At 47.2% G+C, this 12,968-nt stretch overlaps 2 protein-coding genes across 7 annotated transcripts in view; both read left to right on the top strand.

Moving 5' to 3' along the window:
* The first annotated feature begins 1,823 nt into the window (after positions 1-1,823).
* On the top strand, positions 1,824-3,059 carry LOC114506103 (40S ribosomal protein S25-like). Its single transcript, XM_036009457.1, has 3 exons — positions 1,824-1,881; positions 2,228-2,238; positions 2,523-3,059. Exons 1-3 carry the CDS (start codon positions 1,824-1,826, stop codon positions 2,991-2,993), a joined length of 540 nt encoding a protein of 179 aa, XP_035865350.1. The 3' UTR covers positions 2,994-3,059.
* Positions 3,060-4,441: 1,382 nt separating this feature from the next.
* BCL2L1 (BCL2 like 1) overlaps positions 4,442-12,968 on the top strand; it is a 43,257-nt gene continuing 34,730 nt past the window's right edge. The window contains exons 1-2 of one of the 6 annotated variants that reach the window (XM_028524863.2): positions 4,442-4,565; positions 6,038-6,713. In XM_028524863.2, the coding sequence (XP_028380664.1) occupies positions 6,150-6,713 (564 nt within the window). In that variant the 5' untranslated portion in view covers positions 4,442-4,565; positions 6,038-6,149. Of the gene's footprint in view, positions 4,681-4,824; positions 5,783-6,019; positions 6,714-12,968 lie in introns of those variants that run through there. The other 5 variants (XM_028524864.2, XM_028524860.2, XM_028524862.2 and 2 more) reach the window with 5 other exon arrangements.

The following is a 12,968-nucleotide window of genomic DNA, read 5'->3' as shown; positions in this document are numbered from 1 at the left end:
ATCTTTGGCTACATTTCACTTCTTTGAATTAGATTCCAATCACTTTCAGTGTTATGCCTGATGCATAGAAGACCCTCAGTAAATATTTATTATTTGGTTAAAAAATAGTAAAATTAAATAAATTAGATTCCAATGAAAGATCATTTCTTAATGACCTTTCCAGAGTTGTCTGCAAGGCTCTTGACTAATACTGCAAAGTTCCTTTCCCAAAAGACTGTATGCACCTTTCCAAAATAAATATCTCCCTGTGACTTTTCCGTTTCAACAGCCTGACTGGCTTCTCTGGTGCCTGTTTAGTGTCTTGCACTCTTGGATACACGTTTCCATTTAGTCTCCCCTACCACCATGACCTCTTAGTCAACTCAATTCATTCCTAGAACGTACCATGTGCTCTTACATCAGACCTCTATGCCTTTGCTCAGGCAGTGCCTTCTGCTTCAAATGCCCCTTACCTCCTCTCTCTCCTTTTAAGGGCCAGTTCAGTGGATTCTGTGTCTCTGGGCAGGGTTGATCTGCCCTCTCTCTGCTGGGCTCCCAAAGCACGTCATAGACGTCTGTAATGTTAATTTTTACAGTGAGATCATTGTGATGCCACAGATTTTAAAAATAAAAGCAAGATCATGCCCTACCCCAGTTTAAAACCCTTCTATGGAACTAATGAAAAGTTCAGAAATTGGGAATGTAGATTACGATAACAGAGACATTGCAAATGAGTTGGGGAAACATGGCAATATTGGGATAATGGGGTAGTTACTTGGCAAACAATTTTGGGTGCCTGCACCATACACCAAAGTGAACTTACGGTAGGACAAGAATTTAAATATAAAATATGAAACAATATACTAAAAACTAGAAGAAAACAAAGAACTATTTTTATAATACTGATCAGAAGAAGGTGTTCCTAAGAATGACATAGAACCTGGAAGCCACAAAGGAAAAGACCGATAAATGAAAATCCATACAAAATAAAAATGTCTTCATAAACTAGAAAAATATTTACAACTTATATGTAAAAAGGATAAAAATCCCTTTAAATCAATAAGGGAAAAAATCAGCAGAAAGACCAACTTAAAAAAAAAACAGGGCGAATGAATTAAACAGAGAATTTACCTAAACAAGCACCCCCGCCCCGCCAAAAGACTCATGAAAAATTGCTCAACTTCAGTCTTACTAAAAAGAAGTGGAAAATAAAAATGTCTCTCGGTTTTTATCTATCTGATTGTCAAGGGTAAAAAGGTTTGACAACACACCATGCAGCTCGGGATGTGAGGAAATCAGCACCCGCTGGAGTGAGAGCGAACTGGTACAGCCGCTGCGGAGAGCACCGTGCCAGGACCCGTTAAAACAAACGGAAAACTAATCCACACGCTCATTTACTGATGACTCCATTTCTCGGAATTTACTCAGCAGGTGAACTCCCACAAATGCAAAGTAACAAATGGACAAGTTATAGCATTATTTGGAAACTACCTACGTGTTCCAAAATAGGAGATTGGGCAAGTAAATTATGACACGTCTTTAAAAAAGTTGGTAATTTAAAAAATTGAGGGAGATCCAAAATGTAGAGTTCAGCAAAAAAAGCATATTGGGGTAAAACATTTATACATATGTTTGTTTGTGAATACAGCAACTGTCTCTGAAAGGCTATAGAGCACAGGTGGCAAACACAAGGCCCACGGGCCGAATCCGGCCCCCCACCTTGTTTTATCCGGCCCTGAACCTTGTTTCTACCCAGCGGCAGCTCTGAGCTCCTTGCCCCTAGTTAAGGAGTAGTTACATTTACACAGTCCTAAAATTACATTCGGCCCTTTGAAGGTAACCATATGGCTGATGAGGCCCTCAGTGAAAATGAGTTTGACACTCCAGCTATAGAGGAAAGGGGTTAAGAATGATGACCTCTGTGTGGGGAACTGAGGCCTGGGAAGCAGAGTGAGAAGAGGACTCACTTTTTTATTCTGTTTTATATATACATGAGGTCTGGCACAAATAACGTCCCTTTTTTATTACAAAATCATAAGCATGTAATTCTATAACACAATATCACACTCAGGCACACCATATGACATTTCAGGTGAAATGTTTGAATTAAAACAATAAATTATTACACTTATATTGTTGCCACACTCAAGTAGGCATTACTTCTGTTGGACCCTGTATATGTATATACATATGGGACCCCTCAAAAAAAACCCCAGAATTTTCTTCTGGAGGGCCCCTTGTATTGCAGGCTTCTGCTACGTGAGTGTTCTAGGAACCCATCTGTATCAGTGTACCCGCTGGTGTTGTTGTGAGAGGCTGCACTCTACTTCAGTGAATTTGTTTTGTAGACTCTTTCAACATATTCACCCCTTTCGTAATGCGTGATTTTTGAGCAAGTGCACCTGCCCACACAGCACTGAGTATTCAGCAGTTTTTGACCAAAAACAGCATGACCCCTGTGCTCGACCCTCCCTATTCACCCAATCTCACTCCAAGTAACTTCTTTTTATTTCCTCAGATTAAAAAAATAAAAGCCCTCCAAGGGAAACATTCGCCAATGTGGAAGAGGTGAGACAAAAAACAGCAGAAGCACTAAAAGACATCAAAATTGGAGTGATTGCTGGTGCTCCTCGAGTTTCGCTGTGCCACCCAAGGATGATGAGAAAGATGCTGGAAAGTCAGCCAAGAAAGACAAAGACCCAGTGAACAAATCTGGGATGAAGGCCCAAAAGAAGAAGTGGTCCAAAGGCAAAGCTTGGGACAAGGTCAGTAACCTAGTCTTGTTTGACAAAGCGACACATGACAAACTCTGTAAGGAAGTTCCCAAGTACAAGCTCCTAACCCCAGCTATTGTCTCTGAGCAATTGAAGGTCTGCGGTTCCTTGGCCAGGGCAGCCCTTCAGGGGCTCTTTAGTGAAGGGTTTATTAAACTAGTTTCAAAGCACAGAGCTCAAGTAATTTACACAAGAAACACAAAAGGTGGGGATGCCCTAGCTGTTGGTGAAGATGCATGAACAACAGGTCCCACCAGCTGCACATTTTGAAAAATAAAACTGTATTAAATCACTAAAAAAAAAAAAGGCATCAAAATTGACACGTTCAAAAACTGTTTTGAGCACTGGAAAAAACGTCTTGATAGGTGTGTTGCATCAAATGGAGAGTACTTTGAAGGTGACTGAAGTTTAAACATGTAAGAACAAATATACAATTAAAAAATAAATTCTGGTTTTGGGGGTTCCCCCCTCATGTGTATATATAAATATTAATCCTCACTGGAGGATATGTTTTCACTGATCTTAGAGAGGAAGGGAGAGAGAGAAACATCGATGTGAGAGAGGAACATCCATCAGTTGCCTCCCATAAGCACCCTGTCCAGGATGGAAACTGCAACCTAGTATGTGCCTTGACCTGGACAGGAAACCACCACCTTTTGGTGTATGGGAGGATACTCCAACCAATTGAGCCACCCGACCAGGGTTTTGGTATATTTTTAACATTGTTTTTCTGTATACTTAATTTTTAATCAATTAAATTACATCTTTCAATGTTTAGAATCAAATGCAACTTAGTCCCATGATCAACTTTCCAACTTCCTCTCACACCACATTTGCTCTTTCTTACCCCCTTCCAGTCACACTGCTTCTGCTTCAGCCTCTGGAACATGCCAAAGTCTTCCTGCCTCTGGACACTGCGCAGCTGCTGCCTATGCCGAGGTTGACATTCCTTAGGCTTTTCCCATGGGTTGGCATTTTCTTGTACCTCCACTGTTGGATTCTGTGTCATCTCCTCAAAGAGGACACACCCAGCCGCTCTACACAAACAATTGTTGAATAAATGTCTCTTTCCCTCCCTGGGCAAAGCTTACATCCCTGACCACCCAGTCAAAAGTAGCATCTCTCCCTTTTTGACAAATCACGATTTATTTTTTCATAGCACTAGTCACTATTTGAAATACCTTGTTTGTATATTTTCTTAGTTATTTACTGTCTCTCTCCATCTAAAGGATTGAAAAGGTGCCCATGAAAGCAGGGACCATGTTTTTTCTTGTTCCCAATTCTATCTTCAGCCACCCAAACAATAAACATTTGATGGATGGATTTATGCAGCCTATTCTATGGACCATACAATGTTCTATGGACTTCACAAACAATAATTTTTTTAATCCTCACAGTAACTCAATGATGGAGTTTGATTTTTACTCATTTTACAGTGAAGGAAATTAAGGCACAGGGCTGTTGATGAACTTGACCAACTGGAGTTGGAATCCAAAACTCAATATTCTTAGCCACAATGAAATGCTTTTTCCATATATAAACTAACAGATGGATGAAACTGACTGACTGAATGAATGAATTGAAATGTGAATGCAAACATTGATTTTTTGTGTGTGTCTCCGGATTCCCCAGATGTACCGCAAGGGGGCGCCCGCTTCCAGGTCTTGACGCCAGTCGTGCACTCCTTTTGCGTCTCGGGCTCGCGCGCGCTGCCGCGGCACCGGAAGTGACTGAGCTTGCAAGTTCTCCAGATCTCTTCAGGGGAAACTGAGGCCGGCTCGTTCGGAAGAGACAGAGCGAGCCGTCAGCCAGGTAGGCCAGCCCGGGTCAGCGGCGCGGAACTCGGCCGCGAAGAGCTCTGGCGTCTGGAAACGACCTGGCGGAGGAAGGGGGGAATGTGGTCCCCCACGAATTGCGGGGCTCGCAGGTGAGAGCACCGCCTCCCCGATGCGTGGCAGGCGCTGCGCCCAATGGGAGCCCTCGCCGTCCCGCTTCTGTGCCGACTAAGTTCTCTGATTGGTTACGCCGGTCGGGCCGCTGGGGGCGAGACCAGAAAGGTCTAGGGGCGCCCCTGAGGGAGAGCAGTTGCCTAGCAACGGGGCGGTGGCCCAACGGGTACCCGGCCCAGCGCGCGCGAGAAGGCGCGAGGCCACAGCCCACCCGCCCCGGGCTCCGGAGAGGTGCTTCCCCTGGCCCCCAAGCCCTCCCGGGGGCGCCAGGAAGCCGCATCGGGCCTGGCTCCAGGAAAACGTGGTCTCAGCTGTGGGGGTCCTCGAACAGGCCTCAACCCTTCTCCCCGACCCGAGGAGAGGCCGGGCGCCTCACCCTCACCCGGTCTTTGTGCAGGGCGCCGGCGGCCATTATGTCCGTTCGGGAAATGGAGGGCCCGGCAATCCCCTACCGCCAACGCCGCGTCCAGGGCCTTTGGGGAATTCAAAGAATACCAGCGGCGTTTCTGGGGGGTCCCCGGTCTTCAGCCTCCCGGAAAGGCCCGGGGATGGTCTTTCCGAAGTCAGACCTCAGATCTAAGGCAGTTTCCCCTTCTCTCTGTCCCTCATGGAAACCTTGAGCCCCATTGAGAAGTCCCTTCAGGGTTTCGGAAGCCTCACCCTGGGCCGGTACTTAAATAGAACAACAACAGCAATAACAACAAAAAAAAAAACCCCTAAAGCCCACACAAGCCACCTCAGGGAGAATTCTCCTGGCTCCCAGTAGGAGGCGGAGAGCCAGGAGCGTGTGAGAGCGAGGGGGCTGGGCTCCCGGGTGGCAGGAGGCCGCCCTCATTCTGGGCGATGGAGGAGGAAGCAAGCGAGGTGGCGGGTTTCTGAGCTTCGTAATTCCTGTGTCGCCCTCTGGGGTCCCAGCCGGCTGGGTCGCATGATCCCTCCAGCCGGAGCTGGGTTGTTTTGCCAGCCACCTCCGGGCCAGCTGAATTACCGGCATCCCGGCTGCCACCTCCTCTCCCGACCTGTGATACAAAAGATCTTCCGGGGGGCTGCACCTGCCTGACTTCTGAAACGGATTTGAATGTAGGTGAAGCGGGTGGTGGGGATGGGGGGCAGACAGCTTGGGAGAAAAGGGGGTGGCTGGGATAAAAAAAAAAAGATGCCGGTGTGATGATTCAGAGCCCACTGGTGCTTTCAATTGGACTTCATTGAAGTCTGTGGGAAGCTAGACCCACAAAGAAACCATCTCTGGTTATCTGGAGGTGGAATGTGATGTTGTAGGTGAAATAGCTCGTGTATTAATTTCTTCTTTTCCTGAAGCTCTTTCTCTCCCTTCAGAACCTTATCTTGGCTTTGGATCTCAGAAGACAACCACTAAGTAGAGACCAGACTCTGTGAGTGAGCAGGTGTTTTGGACAATGGACTGGTGGAGCCCATCCCTATTATAAAAATGTCTCAGAGCAACCGGGAGCTGGTGGTTGACTTTCTCTCCTACAAGCTTTCCCAGAAAGGATACAGCTGGAGTCAGTTTAGTGATGTGGAAGAGAACAGAACTGAGGCCCCAGAAGGAACTGAATCAGAGATGGAGACACCCAGTGCCATCAATGGCAACCCATCCTGGCACCTGGCGGACAGCCCGGCGGTGAATGGAGCCACTGGCCACAGCAGTAGCTTGGATGCCCGGGAGGTGATTCCCATGGCAGCGGTGAAGCAGGCGCTGAGGGAGGCAGGCGATGAGTTTGAACTGAGGTACCGGCGGGCATTCAGTGACCTGACATCCCAGCTCCACATCACCCCAGGGACAGCATATCAGAGCTTTGAGCAGGTAGTGAATGAACTCTTCCGGGATGGGGTGAACTGGGGTCGCATTGTGGCCTTTTTCTCCTTCGGTGGGGCGCTGTGTGTGGAAAGCGTAGACAAGGAGATGCAGGTATTGGTGAGTCGGATCGCAACTTGGATGGCCACTTACCTGAATGACCACCTAGAGCCTTGGATCCAGGAGAACGGCGGCTGGGTAAGGATTGCACCCCTTGTGTGTCCCTTTTCCTTGGCCTCTGGTCAGAGAGATCCTCACCAGCCTTTCTCTGTATCTCTTTCTGTTGTGCTGGGTGATTGCCACACATGTTTGTTAAGGAGGCGTGACTGGCCTCATTGCACCACAAGAGGTTAACTGTTCTGGAGTACAGATGACCCAGTTAGTTCTCAAAGGAACAGGCATCTTCCATTCTGGTCACCCTCATGACCCCACTCTTTCATACTTGTGTTCTTGTTTCTCAGTGGAGGAAAGCGTAGCCTGTTTGTTCACTTGAGAGTGGGAAGTTAGTCCAGTGTCCCCTCACCCTGACACAATGGCTCGCCGCTCAAAGGGGTGATGAGTATAATGCCTGGAGAAGATAGTGAGTATCGGTGACCCACAAGCCTCTCCGTTCTTACTCCCCCAGGGATGTCTGCCCTTGGCTTCCCTCCTCCAAATCAAATTCTCTTTATTTCAGAGTTTGCATACCTGGTATTTATTCTCTCAGAAAAGGGCATGGCCAGGCAGCAGTTCCCACTGGCTTGGATGGCTGAGGGTTGTCTGATTTTAGGGCAGTGGCCAGTTGTGTTTGTGCTGCACCCCTGTGTTCATTTGTTCTGAAGTGTGCAACTTTCTGCACGGTCGGCCTGTTTGCTGAGCTCTTGCTGTGTCACGCATTAAGCCTGGACTTTGTACCTCACTGCCTAGGATGGGTTGGGGAGCTCCAGCTGTTCTGCCTGTTGCTTTCCTGCCAGGGCCCCGAGAGCACTGTTTGCTGGCAAAGCAAGAACCGAGTCTGTGGGGCCCTGTGGGACATCGAGATTCAGTGACTGACTTCAGAATCAAACCAACATCTGTTTGGGTCCCACCACTGTGACTCACCTAGCTGTGTGACCTTGGACAGACTGCTTTACCTTTAGCCTCAGTTTCTTCCACTAAAAAATTGTGGCAAGCCCCCCTTGACTTTCAGGGTATTGTCAATTTCAGGGAGCTAATGTGAGCACAGTGACCAACTCCAACAAGTCTGTGGTAGTAGTCGTTCTTGGTTCCAGGCACACTTTCTGGGCCCAGGAGTCATGCCTCATTGCTTTCCCGGGGAGGGAGAATTCTTTAGCCTGTCACCAAGTCAGGATGAGATAGTGATGAGAGAATCTGTACCAGGGGTCATTGTAGACAGTGTTTGCTCTTCTACAGCGAGCTCAGTCCTATTTCCTTGTTATCTCCCAGCCTAGGGGAAGTGCAGGGCTTATGAGAGGCAGTCTGCCCCCTCAGAATACCCCTAAAATTGAGGGGGCTGTGGGAAATAAGTCATCTATTGAAGGAGCTGAGGTGGAAGGGGCCATGCACCCTGGACTCAGGAATGTCAAGAATGCAATTATCCCTGGGCTGGGACTAGGGCGTGGCAGGCACTTCAGTTTACCATTGAGCAGAGACCTCTGAGTTTGCCCTGGAACCCCACCCCCTGTCTTATTTCCCATTTCTTTGCAATTTCATCCACTCCTCCCACTGCCAGTCCTGGTACTAAGTAAAGAGATCAAGTCAGAGGTCAGATGACCAGGGTGGGATTGGGGGAGGTAAAGGTAGAAGGCTTTCTAGAGCTAAGGCTGACCAGACTTGAAAGCCATTCTGTAAATGAACTCCCTGGGGGGATAAATGATTAAATAGTTCCTGTTGGTTTGTTCAATGACCTCTCATTCCCTCCTGCTTTGATTCTCTTTGGGGGCAAATATTTGTTCAGCTGATTATAGGAGGGACTGGATTCCAGCGCTTCAGACACACCCTCTGAGGCATCTCCAGGTAGAGACTTGGGCCACTTGCCTACTTTGCATGACTGTTGTCTTTGGCCAGTGGTCCTAATAACAGGTGACTTGTTGCCAGCTATTAACCAAGGCAATCTGGGAGAGGTTCCTCGTCTGCCAGCCAGCCTCTCCAGAGCTCTGCCTGGGCCAGAGAATTGCGAGGCAGCCAATGTTGCACGTGAGAAGAGGTTTTAGACACAGCACTGGGCAAGTTCATTAGACAGCTACTGGAATGAAATTCCATTTTCTCTCTCTTTGCTCAAGAATTGCCAGAGCTTGTTGGACAACATACCATATTATCACGTCCTCTTCGGTGAACATAAGGGATGCATGCAGATGAGCCAGTTATGTCAGAACCACTTCTGGGTGTGCATTTTCCCCGAGGTCAGAAGACATTGACTCAGGATCCTTTGGGTAGAAAGTACCTCCCACTTCCCTCTCAGGTACCATTGTGTGAGCTACACAGAGTGGCTACTGCAGTGGCATCTCCTGGAGGCTGTGGCTGAGGGATCCGTGAGTGTAGAAGTTATGGGTCATTCTATCCTTGGATATTCTCTAAATTTAACCTCTTTAACGGAAAAGGAAAGGAAATGAGCTTTCATGGAGCACATCTTATGTTCAAGGCATTGTGTTAGTTAGGTCTTCTACTAATACAACCACAATTTATTGAGCATCTGCTATGAGGTACATCCACTGCATTAGGTGCTAGCCATAAGCCAGACACGGCACCTTTCCTCATGGAAATGACATGCTGTTTTATGTATTCCACACAATAACCTTCCAAGGTAGGTAGATTTAATCCCAGTGTACCTGTGTGGCTAAGTGACTTGGCCTCAGGTATCCCATAGCCAGTGAAGTGACTGAATGAGAAGTTACATGTAGGTTCTCCTGACTTCAAAGTCTAAACTCTTCCCATCCTTATCAGGTTCTCCACGGAGCAATAAAATGACCCCAGCAAACTAGCATAGAGAGCCAGAGATGCTGTTGGGCCAAGTAAAACACGCCTGTGGAGGTGCTCACTCTGGTCTGTGATCCTGGCACTGTTTAGTTAGCTGCAGGAGGAGCAGGGCCTCTGTCGGCAGTAGCAGGTTCCCAAAGGCATGTGTGGAGCCTCATATTCTGGCACTGGGAAAACTCGAGTGGCTATCAAGGGTTTGCCCAGTCAGAGTGGGCTTCTTGGTAATTTTTTCGTTAAAATCCTCTCAGGTGCTACCAATAGATAAGAATGATGTGTTTGTGGGGAGGAGGTGACCTGCTCCAGGTATGACTACTTCATTGTGGAGGGTGCTCCACGGACTGAAATGCCAGACTCATAGCCACACCACTGCTTTCCCGGAGTCACCTGGCAAGATGCGGAGCCTGTTTGTGTCTTGTCTGTCTATCTCTCCCACCTATAAAACGGAATAATGATAGCCACCTGCCATAGCTTGACTCTAGTAAAGGATTTAGACAAAGGCTCTTCCTGTGCCTTAATTGTAGGGTGGAAGCACCCCTTTTAATGAATAGATTACTTGCCTCAGAAGACTGAACTTTGCCCCTAGAGTTTCTGAACAAATAAGTCAGCCTCTGAGATATTCACCCAGAATGGTATATGATGTGACCTTTCCTGAAGGGACAAGAGTGTTTCTGGAGCTTTCCAGTGGGAATGTGGACAGTTACGGTGTGAGGACCCTGGTGGGCCAGGACATTTTGGGATTGCTGTCCCTGGAAAAGCCCATAGCTAGGTGGAAACGACATTGTTGAGAGCAGTGGATGGTGCGGGAGAGAAAATGTAATTTGGCCTTTCCCCATCTTCATTGCTCTGTGGTATTCTACTTTCTGTAGACTGCTGTTTACCTGTTCTGGCTGCTTTGGCATAGAGACATGTTTAGCTGAAATACCTCCGCGACCTTTTCAGGTCTCAGCAGCTTTGGCAGTTCTGCGGTTTTCTCGGGGAAACCCCATTAGAAACCCCAAATGTGGAAATTTTTAGTAATGTCATTCAGGTTCCAAAGTGAGATACAAGTCTCGGGCTCCCCCTCAAAGAACCCAGCTCTGGATGTACATTTGAGGTTGCTGTTAAACCTCTGTCACCATCACAGGGTTTTCCAGACTTCCTACGACGAATCTCCCCAGTAGCCCCATGAGACCCTTCAGCCTCTGGCAGAAAATTACCCAGGTATTTTTTCAGGGGGCCCCAACGGAACCCAGAGGGTTTTCTTGACTTCGGTGTGGGCGGTCACCAGACTTGTTAGGGCTCTGGGAAGCAGCAGTTGTTTGCCGTCTCTTCCCATACAGGTATCTGTCCTGAGGCCCGTGGGCCTGAGTGTCCGCTTCTACGCCCAGCCTCCCTGGTTTTCCCAGTGCCCTCAGCCTTTCACCCTGGGCTTTCTTTCGGCAGCTGTGTTTTTTTTCTCGGTGTAGTGTGGATAGGTTTAGAGGTAATTCCCAGTGAGCTGCTCTTCTACAGAAACATAATCTCCTACTACGTTAATTAGCAGGGCCCTGTCCCCATCCCCAACCTCCAGCCTAATTCCACGGAGTCCTCCCCAAGGGCTCCCTCTCTTTTCTTTGAAGGAGTCACTCTGCTCCTGGATCTGCTTCTTTTCTGTTCCTGTAGCCGACAGTCTGTCTTCCCCATTCCCAGTTGGCAGGCCCAAGTCACACAATCCCACTGGGTCTTTTTGTTTAGCCTGGGGAAGAGAAGACCCAGGAGAATATGATCACTGGTTTCAAATATCTGAAGGAAAAGGGGCTTAGTCTTTTTATTGGTATAGTACCCAGCAGAATTTGGCTAAGTAAGAGGAGAATAACAGCAGTAGAGTTTAAATTAATGTAAAGAAGGCGTTTCTAAAGCTACCACATCTCTGTCAGCTTTAGGAGCTTCCTGAGTGTCCTAGTCCACACTTATTTCCTCAGCACTGAGCAGAGCTCTTAGGCATAATGGGTACCTAGTAGAAGAGATGCCCACTGAATTTCTGAAGAAGCAGCCACTTATCAAACCAGAATAATAGTAATGGGGATTGCCCTTTACCTAATCATTTATTCATTGATTCAAACAGTATTTATTGAACTCCTAATATGTGTCAGCCTGTCGTAGGTACCAGAGGTACAGCATTAAATAAAACAAATTTTTTGCCCTTGTGGAGTTCATATTCATTCCAGTGGGGAGAGATAGACAATAAATGTGTAATTGCACATATACACATACATATATACTTGTATATATTTTTGTGTATATGCACACACACTTTATATATATATACACATATATACACATACATTGTATATACTTAACTAAGGTTAAGGTTCTCACTGGCCTTGTGGTAGATTCCATCATTGTTGCACATTTCACATTAGCTATGTTTTAGCGTGACTCTTTTCTATTAGCAGCTGCAGTACTTTAAATGCAAAAATTAGCTAATCTCAGGATCAATGTAGGGTAGTTTATCACAGGCCCCACAATAATAATAACTCCAGATGTATGTAGCACTTCACCGTTTAGCGCTTTCCTATCCACCTTGCCATTCTGATGCTCATGGCCACCCAGGGAGGTGAGCCGGAAGGAGATCAGGCTGAGAAGGAGAAGCAGCATGCCCAAGGTTACATCAGGAGGAAGATGCAGGGTTCAGACTTTCCTATGGGGACTTGACCATTTACTTGCTGTGTGGCCTTGGGCAGGCCTTTTAACTTGTAAATGGCTATAGTAATAGTGCCCTTTTGTGAAGATTCAATGAGTTAGATCGAGTCTTAAGGCTCTCCAAGTAGTGACTGTTGGGATCAGCAGCACACAGCAGCTGCATCCTAGGGCTGCTTTAGTCACATCTTCTGGCTTCCAGTTTATTACATACTGATTTTTGCAAATAGTTTTTTGAAGAAAGAAAATGCCTTTGGAGTTTTCAGCTACTTGGTTTCATCCCTGATGAGCCTCTCGGGCCAGGCTGGAGCCTTGCAGCTACCTCCAAGCTACAGGGCTTTTTTGGGCAGACTCCAGAGCTCCCCTCGGAACTAGAGGTTTTTCTCTTGCTCTTCAGGAAATGCCATTGCCATGACTTCCATGGACTGCTTCCTGTCCCAACCCAGCAGCCAGATTCCTGCGAGCGAGAGTATGGAAACTGGAAAGTAATGTCCCTAAAGGCTCCCCCCTACACAAACTGCTTTTTTTGGACATGTCCCTCCCTTTCCTCGTCATTTACTTTCTTTTCTTACTCCCCCTTTACCCTTCACTTAGCTTCTCTCTCCAGACTCTGATCATCCTCTTAAGATTTAGAAAATGCATTTCTGCTTATGTCAGACCTTACCCCCAAGCCCATGCTGGGGGTTGGTCAGGACTCCAGGGTTCTCTCCATGGCTTCTTCACTCAGTAGCAGTTTCAGTCTTGGACTTTCCCTAGAGGGACATTAATCCTGTCACTTGCAGTGCCTTATGTCATCCATTAACCCTGAGTTCCCCCAGGGGTCCCCACTCACCCCTAAAC

The sequence above is a fragment of the Phyllostomus discolor genome, chromosome 9 (genome assembly GCF_004126475.2).
Source record: "Phyllostomus discolor isolate MPI-MPIP mPhyDis1 chromosome 9, mPhyDis1.pri.v3, whole genome shotgun sequence".
Lineage (NCBI taxonomy): Eukaryota > Metazoa > Chordata > Mammalia > Chiroptera > Phyllostomidae > Phyllostomus > Phyllostomus discolor.
This window is presented reverse-complemented; position numbering and strand designations above follow the sequence as displayed.